We start from the raw sequence: 16430 nt of genomic DNA, 5'->3' as shown, positions 1-16430 counted from the left end.
GCCAACAATTCACCTCGAGTATGGTCTGCTCCTTTCGCATTCCTCTTCCTTTGACAGGAAGGATAGAAGAGAATACCACCTGGGCCCCCAATGTCTTCAACTGCCTTCCAAGAGTTTCATGGTCCTCTTTAATTCTTGTGATGGTATTCGCAGCCGTGTCATTCGTTCCCACGTGAACCAGCACAAATGAGTACTGATCAGTCAGTCTGATCAGTTTTGGCAGTCGGTCTGTAATATCCTGAATTCTGGCCCCCAGCAAGGACCACATCTCTCGGAGTAGGAGATCTGGCCTGGACACATGACGTTTCATACCCCTGAGCAGAGAGTCCCCGATGACCACCACCTTCCATCTTCTTCCACTTCCGTGTGGCCCCATGCCCTCTTCACTCCCTCCTCCAGGTTTTTGTGGTTCTCTTTCCACTCTCGTCTCCATCACCATCTCAAGCACCTCAAAATGATTCTTGAGCTCCAGTGGACCAGAGCGTCGCCTTAGTCCATGTCTTCCGGTTTGTACTGCAGAACTGAGAGGAGGCTCAGAAGGGAGATCGACTCTTCCTTCTTCTCTTGGACTTATTTCTTCATGCTTGTGCAGAGCCCCCCAGCCTCTTCTCAATAAAATCCTCCCCTTCCTTGATTTCCTGAAGGGTGGCGATCCTCTCCTCCAGGCTCTGAATCTTCTCCTCCAAAAGCCTGACCAGCTTACACTTCTGACAGGTGAAGTCCATCTTCTCTTCCGGGAGGAAAACAAACAGGGCACTCTCCATGCAGGTGACTGGAAAGGGGCCTTCTGTCGACATCTGTGCCTTCCAAGTATATTCCAAGAGTACTCTGAACAGAGTTTCAGGGCCCAGAGGCCGAACGGCAGAAAGACAAAAAAACCCTTTACCTTCTAGCAGCGGCGCACCACGTGCTCTCCCCTCTTGGCCCCAGCCCAGCTGTCTCAGCTCTGCCTCTGCCGAGGAGGAGCCTTTTGTTTCAAAGAGTCAGTTCCTGCCAAGCACCGCAGAGCCCAGCACAGTAGGGGGCGGGGCTTGCAATCAACAGCAAGTCACTCAGCCCACAACAGACCCCAAAACTCAAACAGACGCAAACAGAACCACTCTCTAGGAAGCTACAAGGACCTTCTCACCCTCAGCTTCTCACACAGCAGCTAGGAAGGCAAGGCAGAAAGACAAAAAAACCCCAACCCTGTCAGATGTGCCCTGCTTATCTGCCATGTATGTCTATTGCACTCTGTTATATTCTGGGCCTCTGAGAATATGTGGAGGAACACCTGTGTAGCTGGGTAACTGTGTAGCTGTGAATCGCTTATCTTGCAAGTGGCTACTTTCACATTCTCGGCTGGCATGGGAAAGTGTCCTTGACATGCTGGACGGAGCTGTATCTCCCTGAAACATGGAATGAGCTCAGCTTCCCCTCCCACCTACCCCATCCCTCCTTCTAGGCCCTGTGTGCCTAAACTCTAACGGTCCTTACCCCAGGGCGGGAACCTTGCCCTATAACTAACATTGCTTTCCCCCTTTATGTCACTTCTGCCACTGCTGTTGTCTGAGTGCACTGATATTGATGGATCTCTAATAAAGAAACTTTAACTGGACTCTTAGAGTGTCTACAGTGAAGTACCTGGGGATCTAACTGGCAGGGCCTGACAAAACCCTTACCTTCTAGCAGCAGCTCACCATCTCTGTAGCCAGTCATTCATTTGCAGAATTCTTTCCCTTCCTAAACGACGGCCTATGACAGGAAGAACTGACGAAAACACAACCTGTGCTCCCAGGTCCTTAACCTTTTTACCCAGCGCCACATAGTCTCTTTCAATGCATTCTGGACTGTGCTGGGCAATATCATTTGTTCCCAATGTATCAGGAAGAAGAGAGAGTCTGTGGGCTTAATAAGTCTTCCTACCCTCTCTGTCACATCCTGGATGCGTGCCCCTGGTAGACAGGATCCCTCTCGAGATGACAAGTCTGGTCAGCACACTTTACTTTCTATCCCTCTCAGTAGGGAGTCTCCAATTACCAGCACACGCCTTTTCCTATATTGAGGAATGGAAGTTCGAGTCCTCTCATCCGCAAGTGCCTGAGAAATTTCTTTCAAGGTTCGAGGAGTCTGGGGAAGTAGCTCTTGATCCAGTGGTCCAGAATCAATACCTATGGGGAGATCCTGGAACCAGTTGCTTAGCATCAGATCCAGAGGAGTTAGCCGTGTTAGTCTGAAGTTGCAAAACAGAAAAGAGTCCAGTAGCACCTTTAAGACTAACCAACTTTCCTGTAGCATAAGCTTTCGAGAGCCACAGCTCTCTTTGTCAGATGCATCAGAGGTTCAGAGTGTCTCCTGATTTTCCTGCCCCTGCGGGTTACTTTCTTCCATGTGCCAGCCTCTTGCACTGGGTGCTCCTCCAAATCCCGAGATGCCTTTCCCTCCTCCTCCTGTTGCCCTCTGAAAAGTGCTTCATGCGTTCTGTCCATGTACTCTTCACCTTCCCTTGTTAAATTGAGTGTGGACAAGTGGGCCTCAAGTCCCTGTATCTTCTCCTGCAGTAGGGCTACCAACTTACCCTTGCTGCAAGTGTAGTTGCTGTTAACCCTCAGGTAAGAATGCAAACGTGCCACAGACTGTACTTGTCGCTGCCTCCGCTCTCTCACCCGCCCTGCTGCTGCAATCTATTTCGAAAGTGGTCCAGGTTTTATGGTCCTTCCCTGATGATTCCCCTGCCAAACTGCCTCAGAAGACTACTTGTGAAAGGTTGGCAGAAGCAGCTGGCGCCACTTGACAGCAGGCTCTACACACCCACCCACCCCCACACACCCACACACACACCCAAACACTGTCCTCCCACACAGTAACCTCAGCAAAAATCTCCCAGCGGTCAAGGAAGGCAGCAGAAAAAGACTCTCCGCTCTAGCCGCTCCCTTTCCCGCTCCTTCTGAAGAGCCTGGATGGCTGTGATATTCCATCGGGGCTCTGAGAAGCTCTATGTTACTTGAATAGACAAAATGGGATGTGCAGGTCCCACACGGATACGTGCTAAGTATTTATCAGCTCAGGTTAATTGTTTTAATGGTGTTTGCTGGTTTTAATGGCTTTTGGAATGATATTTTATCATGTATGTTTTAATTTTTTAGCTGCCTTGGTAGCCCTATGAGGACAGAAAAGGGGGGTAAAAAATTGTAAAATAAAATATTCTGGCCCTGATCTCGTGCACCTTTGGCAACCCTAGTGAGATTGTGCCCCCTCCCCGCCCCTGCCCCACGCAATAACTGAAGAATATGCAGTGTTTGCACTGAATGGCCAGGTTCCTTGGAAATTTAACTAATTTGCCAGATGAGATTTTTCTTAATGTGTGTGTGTGGGGGGGGGGGGGGAGTTGTGGAGTTTAATAAGCAAATTCCTCAAAACGTCCTTGGAGCCAAGGGTCTGTGGAATGCACTTCTACAGAATACATTTGGGACAAGTTACTCATGTGCAAGGGAAGGATGAGCAGGCACAGAGGGCTTGAAAGTAGGCCAAGGTATTTTTGTACTGGTGAAGGAAGTATAAAGACTCTCTTTTCTGTGTATTGTCGAAGGCTTTCACGGCCGGAGAACGATGGTTGTTGCGGGTTTTCCGGGCTGTATTGCCGTGGTCTTGGCATTGTAGTTCCTGACGTTTCGCCAGCAGCTGTGGCTGGCATCTTCAGAGGTGTAGCACCTAAAGACAGAGATCTCTCAGTGTCAACTGACACTGTAGCACCAAAAGACACTGAGAGACCTCTGTCTTTTAGTGCTACACCTCTGAAGATGCCAGCCACAGCTGCTGGCGAAACGTCAGGAACTACAATGCCAAGACCACGGCAATACAGCCCAGAAAACCCGCAACAACCATCACTCTCTTTTCTGATAATAATGAAGGTTGGAGGTCTGTGACCGACCACTTGGAAAACAACCTCAGGGTTTTTTTAAACATTCTTCTCTCTCTCTCTCTCTCTCTCTCTCTCTCTCTCTCTTAGGCAGTTTATTTTTTCTATGGAACCAAAGATTGTTTAGTGCAGGAATGTAAGGATTTGAACAAAAAGATTGAGGTAAGTGCTGTTTTTTTCTCCTGAAGTTTATTTGCTTTCTCCTCTCTTCTATAGAAAAGCGCTTCTAAGGCAGATGAATGCAGAATGGAAAGAGTCTAAGGCTTGGTCTGCGCCTCTGGCACGACGAGGGGGCAGGGTGGGCTGGCCACTTCCATGTGTAGGTGGTGGGGGGAGGTCAGTTTTCAATGCCCCCCCCTATTTAAAAACTCCCATGCAGAGAAAATACTCATACCATCACTGCAGTCCACCAGCTCATCATTACCGAGTGACACTAATACTTTGCTGTATGTTTTTAAAGCTAGAATTGGATGGAGAGAGACTCAACCTGCCTAATTTGGAAGGGATCATCGTTCTGAATATCGGCTACTGGGGAGGTGGCTGTAGGCTATGGGAAGGCATGGGAGATGAGCTTTATCCTCTGGCAAGGCAAGGATGTTCTCTTGTTGTTTGTGATCCCTTTCGCCATAGCTTGCCGCGGGGCGGGGCGGGGCGGGGGGGCGCTTTCTCTGAAGGGAGTTAGTTACTGGGTAAAGATGGCATAATTTGTTGACAAGAAGAAGCAGAAACAGCAAACATACATATTTAAGTTGATTGCAGGGTTTTTATGATGCATAATTTTAAAAATAGTTCCTGAAGTGGAAAATGACTCTGCTTCTCTTTCCTCCTCAATCTTAGGCATGATGATGGCTTGCTGGAAGTTGTTGGTGTCAACGGCTCTTTCCACTGCGCACAGATTCAAGTGAAGTTAGCAAATCCTGTCCGGCTGGGGCAGGCCCATACCGTGAGGGTAGGTGACATGGTGGGACAGAAACCATGCCCTTCTTTCCCAGCCTTTTTTTGTCCCGTGCCTGAGAATGGAAAACGGCAGGTGCCTCCGTGCGCACTCACGGCATCCCTGTCCTGAAAGGCCACCATGTTGGCTGTGTTGTGTCTCACTCATCCCGCACTTCGTTCCATTTCTCTGAGCGAAGCAGAGAAAGAAAACCAGCTTAGGTCCCAGTGTGCTGGTATTCCCCAAATCAGACTGGAGACCACGGGGTGCATCTTTCTCTCATCTTTCTCTTTGCTCATTCTCAGGGACTGATCTGCTAAAGGTACTCTGGTACAAGAATCCTGCAGCAGTTTGACCTCATGTGCTTTTTCAGTTCCTGTGTCTCGAAAATCTGAATTTCGTTTTTAATGCCTTTCTGATTCCAGCTGATTCTGAAGCATTCCAAGATGCCAATGCAAGTGGATGGAGAGCCCTGGGCACAGGGGCCTTGTACCGTCACCATAACGCATAAGACCCACGCGCTGATGCTGTCCCACTCAGGTGAACAGACGGATGATGAAGTGTCCAGCGTCTCTGAACAGGAGCTGGCCAAGGACCAGACGGAGGAAGACACATGGGACTCGGCCAGGTTTTGACGTGGGCAGTGGTGAATGCAGCTTGGTTCTTGCTGAAGAGCTTTAGCTGTAGCTATTCCGTCTCAAGTAAGCCTCTAAATGCCATACCATCAGCATAGGAGTAACACAAGCCATGCTTCTAGGGATTAAAGAAACCTAACCCAGGCTTAAATTCAGCAAGCACCTTTGCTTTGGTCTGTAGTATTAAAGTGGGGAGGGCAAACCTTCATGGTAACTTATTCTCGGTGCTCTGCAGGTTATATGCCTCTTCAGATCTTAGAGCTTGTTGGGCTTAGTTCTGTGGAACAGCTGCCATTATTTGTAATGGCAGAGATCTAATTTTGAGGAGTATGTAACAATAGGCTATCCTTTGTGCATAGTATGGTCTTGGTGCTTGGTCTCCTGGCATGGCTAAGAGACTGGAAGAGCCTCCTCGGCTGATACACTCTTTCCTTGTCTCCCTACTGATTTTTAGACCACTGTTATAGTTGCACTGGGATTAACATGGTTAATCCTGGAAAAAATCTAAGGCAGGTTGGCAATTTGTACTCACTCCATAGTAGGATCACCAGTTTTGCATTTTGCACAACTAGATCTCACAGCCAGTTAAAAACAATTGCATGTCACAGAGGTTTTATATATTAAGCTTCTTAATAGTGGGCAAGCAAGTCTACCACCAGATGTTGAATTTCTCACAAGTCTCAAGGCCTAATCATTTATGCATGCAATACAGTATTCGCAGCAGATGAGTGGGTAGACCTTGCTTCCTGAATAACTCATAAGAGGGTAAAAATAATGAGCTTGATCTTAGAAATCAGTTTTCAGCTTTTACCACTATGGGAGACCACAGTTCTAGGTATTGCAAGTAAAATTATCTAACACAACACAAGTGCAATATATTGACAACTTCCATAGTGATCATCATATTATTTCTTGAAAATATTTGCTGATGACAGTTTGCAAAATGTAGTAACTGCTGGCTGCCAGGCCCTGTAGCGGGAAACTTATTAAACCTCAGAGAATTCCTAAACTATTTGTCACACTCCGGTTTCGTCTGGATAAGTTGAACGAAGACCCCAAACAACAAATGGTGACACGTTACCAGAGATTAACGGGGTAAAAGAAGGAGCTGTGTGCACAAACCCCATAGAAATTAACAGGGGCCACGCAAAGACATAATTCTTGCCTTGTTCCAGTGGGGCTTGTGCTGGGGTCATTCCTTCCCCAGTGCGCCCCTTAGTCTTAACACTGGATTATTCATGTCACTTCAGGAAAGATTCCCACGTCCCTCGTGTGCGTGCTCTCTTTGTCAGTGTGTGTCTGGAAGAGAGTCACTCTAGTAATCTATGTAACCTGCATTAGCAGGGTTTTTCCGTATTCAGTAAAGGTTGCTTTACTTATACGAATTAAGGAAAACGTCTCTCAGGTTTTTGTTAGGTTGGACCAGTGTCAACATTGACAATATAATCTAATAGTCTTGTGTCAATGCTCATGTAGTAGCCACTGGAAGCTTGTTTTGTTGTTTCACGCAGCAAATTCGATAGCGTTGGCAAATCAAGTATTGTTTGTCTGAAGGCAGCACTCTCCCTTGTGAAACCACTTTCAGTTTAGATTTGGACTACTTACGGAGAAGGCTATGAACTGCTAGGGTCATGCATTAGGACTGAATTGGCAGTCGTCCTTTTCAAGCAACATACGCTGAGGAGTGTGGAAGGCATCATAAAGGCAGAGCAGAAATGAGCCTGCAAGCCCTACCCATTCACGACTGCCAAAACACACGTGGACTTTGGCCCTGTGACTGGAAATGTTAGGGACAGTGGCATTCCTGATCACAGGGAAGGAACCTGCACATACGCTTTGTGCACACACACACATGCTGCGTTTAAGTTCGGGCAACTGAGTGCAGGTGGGGAGGCGCACACATTTATTTCCCCCTACATTTGTGTTCAGTTCAACTTGTGTGTGAGCTCTTCATGTCCCGCGCTTTTGTAAAGTTATTTAAGTGCTGTGTTCTGATCTAGACTGTGTTTACATAGGCATATACAGAAGTGGACTGCCCTCCGAAAGGGAAATTTGCTGAGTGCACATCCACCTACCCACATCTTAACACTGAGTCTGAACATGATGTTCAGATGACTTTACCTTTTAGCCTCCTGTTTAGTGAGAGTATCTTATTTTGCCAGAAGTGCGGCGAAGTTCCTGATGGGGGAGCGCCCTGTGCGATCCCTCCCACTTCCCCTGAAGGCGTCGAGGGAAGAGATCCAGCCGCAGCTGGCGTCTGCTGGGCCCTCCTGTGGACCAGTTAATGCTCTTGCTGGCCCAGGAACTTCTGGGCGTGGGAGGGGGGGGAGTTGCCAAAGACGCCTCCCTCCACTAGGTCATGCAGCACACACATTTATCTCTCGCCTGGTGTCGTCTGCATGCGGACAGTTTTCCAAGAGGAAGAAATAGATCTACATGCATGCTGTTCATTGCGCAATGTTTCAAAAACATTGAGAGCCTGTCCACTTACACGAAGTTTCCAAGCTGATGTATAATTCGGTCCTGTTGTTCTTGCTTATGCTCCTGTTTGATTTCTGTACATTCCTCTCTGGAGTTTGTGTTGTAGCAAGTGCACGGGAGTAAGAGCTAGCATTTTGTGTGTCATGCGACTGTTTTGAACTACAGAATTTCAAGCATTGTCCTAATCATGTCAATTAGAAAGTCCTTTCTCACGTCTGCATTTTATCCCTCATCCAGAAGGGGGTGCTTAGCTGCTAATGTTTGTTCTTACTCTAGTTTTAAATTAATTTCCCCACTTGCTCAATTAATATATCTTGTGAATGATTTAATAAATTCCTGAACTTTTTTTGGCTTGTATTTAATTAAAAACTACAATACTATGGGCCATGTTGTGTAAAAAAAAAAAAAAAAGCTGTGTACAAAAGACCCTGCTTGAGATTTTGATGAAACGTCTGCTGTGGTCTTTGTGGGGCCAGCGGCCTTGGCCTTCCCCTGGGGAATCTCTTGTACTCTGCAGCTGCCACACGGGAGGCCTCTTGAAGGAACCCCCAATGTGGAATCTAAATACTGGTGTTACATGTAATATGCAGCATGTCACATAGACTGCTGGGAGCTTTCCAATGTGGGGCAGTGGAGCTTGGAAGCTCCAGCATTTGATTCGGCTACCTGCAGTTGTGGGGGGGGGGGATAACAGTATAGGTGCTGTGGGAACTGTAGTGGGTGGACTGGCTTATAACTGCTGGTCTAAAGCTAAGTGCAAACCTACCTCTAAATGGTGGCGAGAGGTTAGCCAGCATCTACCACGGAGATCATTACTTTGGGTATAATGATGGAGATAGGTAACCAAGAGACGAACACTGCAAAACCAAAAACACAGAAGCCCTTTGAAAGCTGTAGTCATACCATTTTTTGCTATCACTGATGACTTTCGGGTCAATGTGATGTTTTCATTTTGCCCACCTTTCTTTCTTTCTTTCTTTCTTTCTTTCTTTCTTTCTTTCTTTCTTTCTTTCATTCATTTATTTATTCCGGATTTTAGGCCTCCCTCCCCGTGAACGGGCTCAAATCACAACAAAATTACACAAGTCATAATACACATTCAGTATACAACCTGCAGTCCCCAAGACATCAGCCCTCATCCTTAACATCAGCCCCTCCGCCTGTCATTGTGCCCATTGAGGTCAAGGTTGGACCCAGCGATCCGTTGACGCCAGGCTGGCAGCTTTTTCGTGTCCCCGCCTGCCCAGCCATCCCTTCCGCCCTGGGGGAAGTTGATTGCTGCATCGTAGAACCTGGTGGACTAATATCCATGCAAGTCTGAGACAAGAAGCAGGAGGGTGATTTTTGCCCCCTTCCTCGCTGAGATGCCCCAAACCACAGCCCCAAGAATCCCATTTTCTTGGGGGTGGAAGAGAATCACAGTCATGGGTTACTGACTCCAGCCCACTGCTCACCACTCCCTTTGGGCAGAAACATCAGGCGCCCTTCCAGCCCTGCCTTTCCCCTCTTTTGAATAGCTCCAGCCTCCAGTTAGGGCCACAATACATGTTACGTTGTTTAACAGGTCAGGTCCAGGTCCCCTGATTTGGCTTGGGATAGTTTCAAGAGGGAGGGGTCCTGCTTCCATCCATGTTATTTTCAAAATGGGACAAATAGCTCCCCCCCCTCCCGCCACAGCTAATCTGGCTTGGGGAAAAGGTGTGGAAGGAAGTCAGGAGCTTCACACACACACACCCACACACACACAGTACAGTCCTGGGCCAAATCAGGTCCCTGGGGGGGCCTTCAAAAAGCAGTTCCCCGTTTCTGCTGTGTGGCTGCAGTGAAGGCAACTGCCGAGATTTTTTTTAAAACACATATTGTGTAGTTTGGCTCTGGACCTTTTTAAATCACAGATCCAAACCAAGGTGGAAGTGAGCCAAGAGGTACTGTTTGTTTATATAAAATGCATTCATTTCTGAACATTTTACAGAAGGCCGTGTTTTACTTACTTGCACACACTTAAGATTTTAAAAAAGAAATCTTGGATTGTGTGAAGTATTTTATACTGAAATAAAGAAGCTGAAATGCTGAAGCCAGTAGTCAGATGGTGTCCCTCCCTCTTTTAAATAGATGAGACAGTCTTTTATTGAACGCTGCTTAATGCAGTTGTGAAAACTAAATCAGTTAGACATGCAGCCCTTGCTGTGACCCAAACTCCAGTCATTCATAGCAACTCACATATGCCTCCTGCATATCTGCCATGAATGTGAAGGGGTTCTGCCTCTGGCTTCTGAAAGTGTGGGAAGTTTTTTATTGCTCCATGCCAGTGGGTTATCTTAAAAATGTTACAGATGTTTACTTTCTCACTCCGCGGAACCAGTGTCCTTGACTGCCAGCCGAAGCTGGCTCGTGAGGCGCTCCTTCTGAGAACCAAAGATCAGTTCATCTTTCTCACTGTCTGCTCTAAAACAATGTCTCACTACAACCCTCCCCCACCTCCCTTAACGGTCCTCTTTCCCTTGGCGGGAAGATTCCCTATAACTAACATCGCTGGCCCCATATACGTCACTTCTGCCAATTTCACCTGTCGATGCACCTTGTACTGAATGGATCTCTAATAAAGTTTCTTCAACTGGAACACTTGTGTGTTAACTGTGGAGAACTTGGGGACCCAACTGCCGGGGACTGACATGGGGGCTGTTAGGGGAGTGCTCGGCATAATCATACCAGGGCACATGGGAAGTTATGGCAATGGGATTGGGACTTGACACAGGGCTGCTGTTTTGAGCACTAGCTATGTGCTGGCAGTGTTTTTTTTTCTGCCCCAAGGCATGCTTTAGAGTGAAAATTACAAGTCTGTGCTGTACACAAGAGATCTGTGGAACATGTTTTTGCCTGTGTTCATCCTCAACTGCACAAGCGCTGCATCTTTCTCAGGTATTTCTGTGTTTGTGCTGCTTTGGAGGTGCTTGCATCCTCGACTCCTTCCTTCCAGCCTGATGCACCCGTCATCATGGGCGTCCTCATGTCAGGGTTGATTCACCTTGCAAAGTCTGTAAGCCCCCCCCCCCCCGGGCCAGGGTTTTCATCTCGGTTTTGGCCCCATACGGCTTCAGTTGACCCTCGCGTGTATTTTCTTGCCTTTTTAAAAAAAAAAAAATGAAAGTTGGGAATTCAGAGAACCTGCAGCACCTGTTATATATTACACGGGTTCCTGGGGGCACAGTGTAGATGACTGGAGAAGGCAGTGACAAACCACCCCATAACAAAAAGTCTACCAAGAAAACGTGATGTGACATCCCCCCCCCCCCCCCCATGGGTCAGTAATGACTCGGTGCTTGCCCAGGGGACTACCTTGACCTTTAGGTTGATATAACGATATGAAAATGGCTATTTAAAAAAATAAAATTACAAAAGCCCCTGGGGTTTCAGGGGAGGGCAGGGTGGCCTCTTCGGAAACCTCGTCGCTGATGCTGCTCTGCCTAAGAGAGCCCTGCCGGCACGGCCCTCCGTCTTCTGGCTCTGAGCCCGCCCAGGAAAGCTCTCCATTTTGGACCACAGGGGTAGACTTGGGCAGGGGAGGTGGAGCTGCTCCCCTTGGAGGCTTCCCTGTGCAAAGGCTGTGTGTGTTCGTTTTCTGTGTAAAAAACAGCTAGCCTTTATACTGATACAGCAATATAACAAGTAAAAGAGGGGTGGTGTGACATTACCGCTGATGACTGTCCCTTGCTTGAAAATCTTGATTATTTAAGCATGAAAATAAACCATCTTTACGAGTGTCAGAATGCAAAGGGGAAGCAGACGTGTATCCACGCTCGTTTCAGTGCTCGTGCCTCACTTGCTAAGAAAATCAGGAATAAGTCGAGCATGCAGAAAAGACCACACATCCATGGACTTTCTGCAGACGTGTTCCCAGAGTTCCCAGCGGGGAAGCCCAATTTCTTGGTATGCACAGGCCTGATTTAGATCAGAGTTGTAGCTCTCGTGAGAAGGGGCTTCAGTCTTCCCCCTGCCATGTTCTCCTGACCTGAAATTGCCCCGGGGAGCTGCCGTGTGTCGGTTGAAGCAACTTGCACGTACTGATGGCTATGCAGAAGTCTCCCCAGTGGGGCCAGTGAACACTCCACAGCGCCGTTAGCGGTCAGGGAAACAGCTGCAGCGCCTTCTCCTCAAGCGCCACGGTCCGAATCTGAACCGGACCCCTCTGTGCTTAAGGGCTGCATTCTCAGTGCAGAATTCTAGGCGCAGGTCTGACCCACAGTCCTCATGGCAGCCATGTTTTCCACAGGGAACTCCGTAATGGCAGAATCCTCTCACGGTCCGCTGTCTGCAGAAGCCAACAGGTTGCCATTGTTTTTCAGGTAGCGTATCTCTGCATGCTCAGTGGATGGAATGGGGCCTCGCAGCCCTGACTATACGGCAATTATTTTGAAAATTGGAATGGGCTGATGTGGTTCCAAAAGCCATTTAGCCCTGGCACATGGCATGATGGGGAAAGTTTGCTACCACTTTCTGTGAAGTTTACATCATCCCCATTCTTCCTTGGGATTGTTAGGAATGGTGTTGCCCATCTTTTTCTAGGTCCACATATGTCTTGCTTTTAGATACCCATTCACATGGCGGAATGAGAAGCAAAGAAAGCTGCCTTGCAGAGATATCTTAAACACTGAAGGAAGTGGTAGGGCCCTGACTGGACTGTCCTGCCTGACCCAATCTCTGTGTCAAATGACCACCTCTGGCTGCTGTTTGCTTTGCTGTTCTCCAAAAACCAAGTCAATTGTATAGGAGGCCTATAATCGTTCTCTCGGTAGTCCCGAGCCAACCGAAACAATTGCCCAGGTGCCTTCTGGTCTGAAAGTGCTGCAACGTGTGTACGGTATGTTTTTGGTGTTTTTATCCAGCTCTTCCTCCAGAGAGCTCGAGTGGGGCATACGTTGTTCCTCCCCTCTTGACCTTTACCCTCAAAGCAGCCAGGTTGAATAACTGGTTCAAGGTCACCCAGCAGGTGCTCATGACAAGAAGAGATTGGAATCTGGATCTCCCGAAGTGTAGTCCATCATAAGTATTATCCCGCATTGGGCCTCTGATTAAATGCCCCCTGCATACGAAAGTTACAATATATTTTTTTAAAGGCTATGCTAGAATCGGGGTTCTTTTGAATTTGTTTCCTGAGTGTTTTGGTGCGGTCTTGCTAGAAGGTGGCATCCAGGAAAAGACGGTCACAGATCCGTTAATAGGCTCCTGTCATCCATGGTAGTGGCCAGAGTTGCACCACCTAGCCACTGCCTTTGTCTGTACAGTGGATTGCTCATGCCTTATCAGAAGATCTCTGTTTCGGGCTTGCTGATAGATCTTGAGCCCCCCCCCCTCCCGTCACTCTTTCAGCAGCATTGGGGCCACAACTGGGTACTTGATTTTGCTAGAATGAGGCAGATATGCAGTTTGTGGGAATCGGCTCTTCCACTAGGTATTCCTAAGATGTAATCATGGAAATAGGGGAGGCTTCCTGGTAGACTGCATGTCTCTTTATACCCTGCACAGTGTTACACAAAATTAACATTTTCGTTTTATGTCCATGAGGCTTTTGTATACACATATGCTGAGTAGAGGCCTTAAGATTTCATCATCTGCATATGTTTAGTGAAATGCTTTCTAAAATGACCATGTATATGTAAGAATACATGCCACTTTGGGTTTTCCAAGGTTCAAATATGCTTTTCTCCTCCTCCTGGAGTTAGCAGAGATTCCCAAGCTGTTGATTTGTAGGTATTCATGAATTATAAGCAATGGTGGTTGTGGGTTTTCCGGGCTGTATTGTCGTGGTCTTGGCATTGTAGTTCCTGACGTTTCGCCAGCAGCTGTGGCTGGCATCTTCAGAGGTGTAGCACCAAAAGACAGAGATCTCTCAGTGTCACAGTGTGGAAAAGATGTTGGCAGGTCATTTATATCTACTCAGGAGGGGTGGGGTTGAGCTGAGTCATCCTGTAAGAGTTTCCCAGGGTGTGGAATACTAATGGAGGGAGGCTTCACTGTATCCTGAGGAGGTTCTTTTGCGTGTGGATTGGTGCTTGATGTGCTAATCTTCTCTGCAGGGCTATTGTTGGGTATAGAGTGTTTTGTTAGCCTGGTGTTTTTCAGAACTGGCAACCATGCTCTATTCATTCTCATTATAAGTTCCATGCTCTATTTCATGCTCTATTCATTCTCATTATAAGCAACTCCATGTTAAATATTATGAAGTCTGAATCTTTTGATTACATTCCTTACTGGTGCTATCATCTATTAACAACTTTCGGAGGAAACTTTCCATAGGAGCTTTTACACACAGGAGTACTTCCACAGCCATCCTTGATCCCCCCTCCCCCAACAACTGCTCTTCAGGAAAACTTTTCTTATAATGTAAGAAACAACCTTCAAAACATGTAATGCCAATCACAGTAGTACAACATTAAGCCTCTGGGGAAAGTCCTGGAGGGCAGTGGCCTTAGCTGGCTTCAGTGGGGACACTGCAGAGCTAGTATCGGGCTGCCCCCTTGACCTTACAGGAAGAAGAAACAAAAAAATGGAGTAGAAGTGAAACACGGGATTCTTCTTTCCTCTGAGAACTAGCAGGTTTGCAAGGTCAGAGACACTGAGCTTCAAAGGACAAGAGATAAGACACTCTGGATACAGCAGGCCTGTGAATTCAAGGCAAGTTACGGCATCAGCAATAGGATATCAAGGCACAGCATAGAACAATGGTTCATAGCCACACAGCAAAAATAAGGGCATGGATAAGTGACAGACATGACAGCCACACCTCTTCATTTTGTTTATTTATTTGCATTCTCCCTGCATGCAGGCTCAGAGTGCCAAACAACAGTCAGACACATTAAAATCCATTATATATAAATTACATTTAAAACACAATACATTATATTAACACATAAACTCATACAAATCAGTGCAAGAGGCAACAACTTTTCTTGCGGCCCATATGCTGAGTCCATTTCCTTCATGCTGGCAACTAGAGGGTCGCTTGGTATCCCTCGGGCACTGAATTTGGCCCAGGGGGCTCCCGATGGTGGTCCCTAATATGGACAAGCAAATGAAAGGCATTACAGCCCTAGGAAAGAAACTCTACCTGTTTATGGTAAAGGGACAATCTGGGTGTATCGTCATCCCTCTTCAAACAATGCTGGTTTCTCAGATCTAAATGTGCACGGAGGTCAGTACTTCATGTGCCGTTATAGAAAGCCCTTGACTAAAAAGAAGCCTGTGTGGCTTGAACTCTCTAGAACAACTCTTTCCAAGAGGTTTGATTGCTCTGAGGCTGCATTCACTTCTCAGTAAGTTTGGGTGGATTGCCAACTTCTCCAGCAGAGCTCTTGTAACAGCCATGTGGCAAGCAGAAATGGATGGAAAATGGACTGGCCACTGAATTTCTGCCCACTCACTGCTAGTGACACAGTTGTGTAGACAGTGAAGCCCTTTTAACTATTTCCCGCTTTGCTATGTTCTCATATCCCAGTCTCAAACATTCCTAGACAGGTTGATACTTAAATTACATTTCCGAGATCAAGCTCTGTCGACATGCATCTGACCCTCATTTTAGAGAGACTCACTTTTGCTTGAGGAAAGCAGATGTGTAGGTATTTCATTTGGTCCATATTTTTGTCAGAGCCGATAGCTTAGCACAACCGAAGGTAAGTGACAATACTGTGGGTAAGCACCTTATGACCAAGGCTGTGCTCATTACATTCCAGAGACTTGGAGAAGCATTGAGAGTAGTGTGTTGTGAACAACGAGTGTTTTGTTCACTCACAGTACTGAGGTGGTAAGATTGTCCCTGGGCTAATATCCCTTTGGACTGCTGATGAGACAATTGAGCACCTGAATACTTCAGAGTGAAAAAAATGTTCCTCATATGTAGAAGTTTGGGTTTGAACTACTACTTTGTGCAGGAAATCTTTTCACTTTTTAATACTTACAGTCTAGTATGCAACAAGTTTTACTGTTTTTAATTGTGTGAATTAGACTACAAATGTGAGCTTGGGAGCTTCCAGTTAAAATTTCACTTCTGACAAGGTTACATTGGCTAAGTTGTTGTTTTCCCTTCCAACCACATTAAGAAAGTGTACGTGTCTTAAGAAGGGCTAATGATTTCCATCAGTTCTTTCAACTCTCACTACACCGTTGGTGAGGGTCTGGGTGACCCCAAGGAACAAAAGTTCAGGGGGCAGCAGGAGGGGGAAGTCAACAGAATGCCACCCCCTCTTACAGCTTTAAGGGCACGTACAGTTTCTTGACGGCATATTTGAATATAGGCTGCCATCTGCCACGTGGGGACAATCAATGAGGTAATGTAAATGAAGCGCTTTGAACACTTTAAAGGGCTAACCAGCACCTAGCACTTAAATGCTAACCAGTGTAATACTGTGATTTAACAAATTAACCAGAATTTTAATTGGCACAATCCCAAAGTTTATAGCAGTCTAAATAAGACGGTGAAAAGTTGTTC

General features: G+C 46.8%; 1 protein-coding gene across 4 annotated transcripts in view; it reads left to right on the top strand.

The window, feature by feature from the left end:
• The window catches only part of DGKE (diacylglycerol kinase epsilon), a 77435-nt gene extending 69141 nt beyond the window's left edge, over positions 1–8294 (top strand). For 3 of the 4 annotated variants that reach the window (XM_054976912.1, XM_054976910.1, XM_054976913.1), the window contains 4 exons: positions 3989–4060; positions 4359–4486; positions 4736–4847; positions 5258–7314. In XM_054976912.1, the coding sequence (XP_054832887.1) occupies positions 3989–4060; positions 4359–4486; positions 4736–4847; positions 5258–5467 (522 nt within the window). In that variant the 3' untranslated portion in view covers positions 5468–7314. Of the gene's footprint in view, positions 1–3988; positions 4061–4358; positions 4487–4735; positions 4848–5257; positions 7315–7482 lie in introns of those variants that run through there. The other variant, XR_008596857.1, reaches the window with a different exon arrangement.
• The last annotated feature ends 8136 nt before the right edge of the window (positions 8295–16430 follow it).

Source organism: Eublepharis macularius, chromosome 4, assembly GCF_028583425.1.
Source record: "Eublepharis macularius isolate TG4126 chromosome 4, MPM_Emac_v1.0, whole genome shotgun sequence".
Taxonomy (NCBI): Eukaryota; Metazoa; Chordata; class Lepidosauria; order Squamata; family Eublepharidae; genus Eublepharis; species Eublepharis macularius.
The sequence above is the reverse complement of the archived record's forward strand: the minus strand, read 5'-3'. Positions and strand labels throughout refer to the sequence as shown.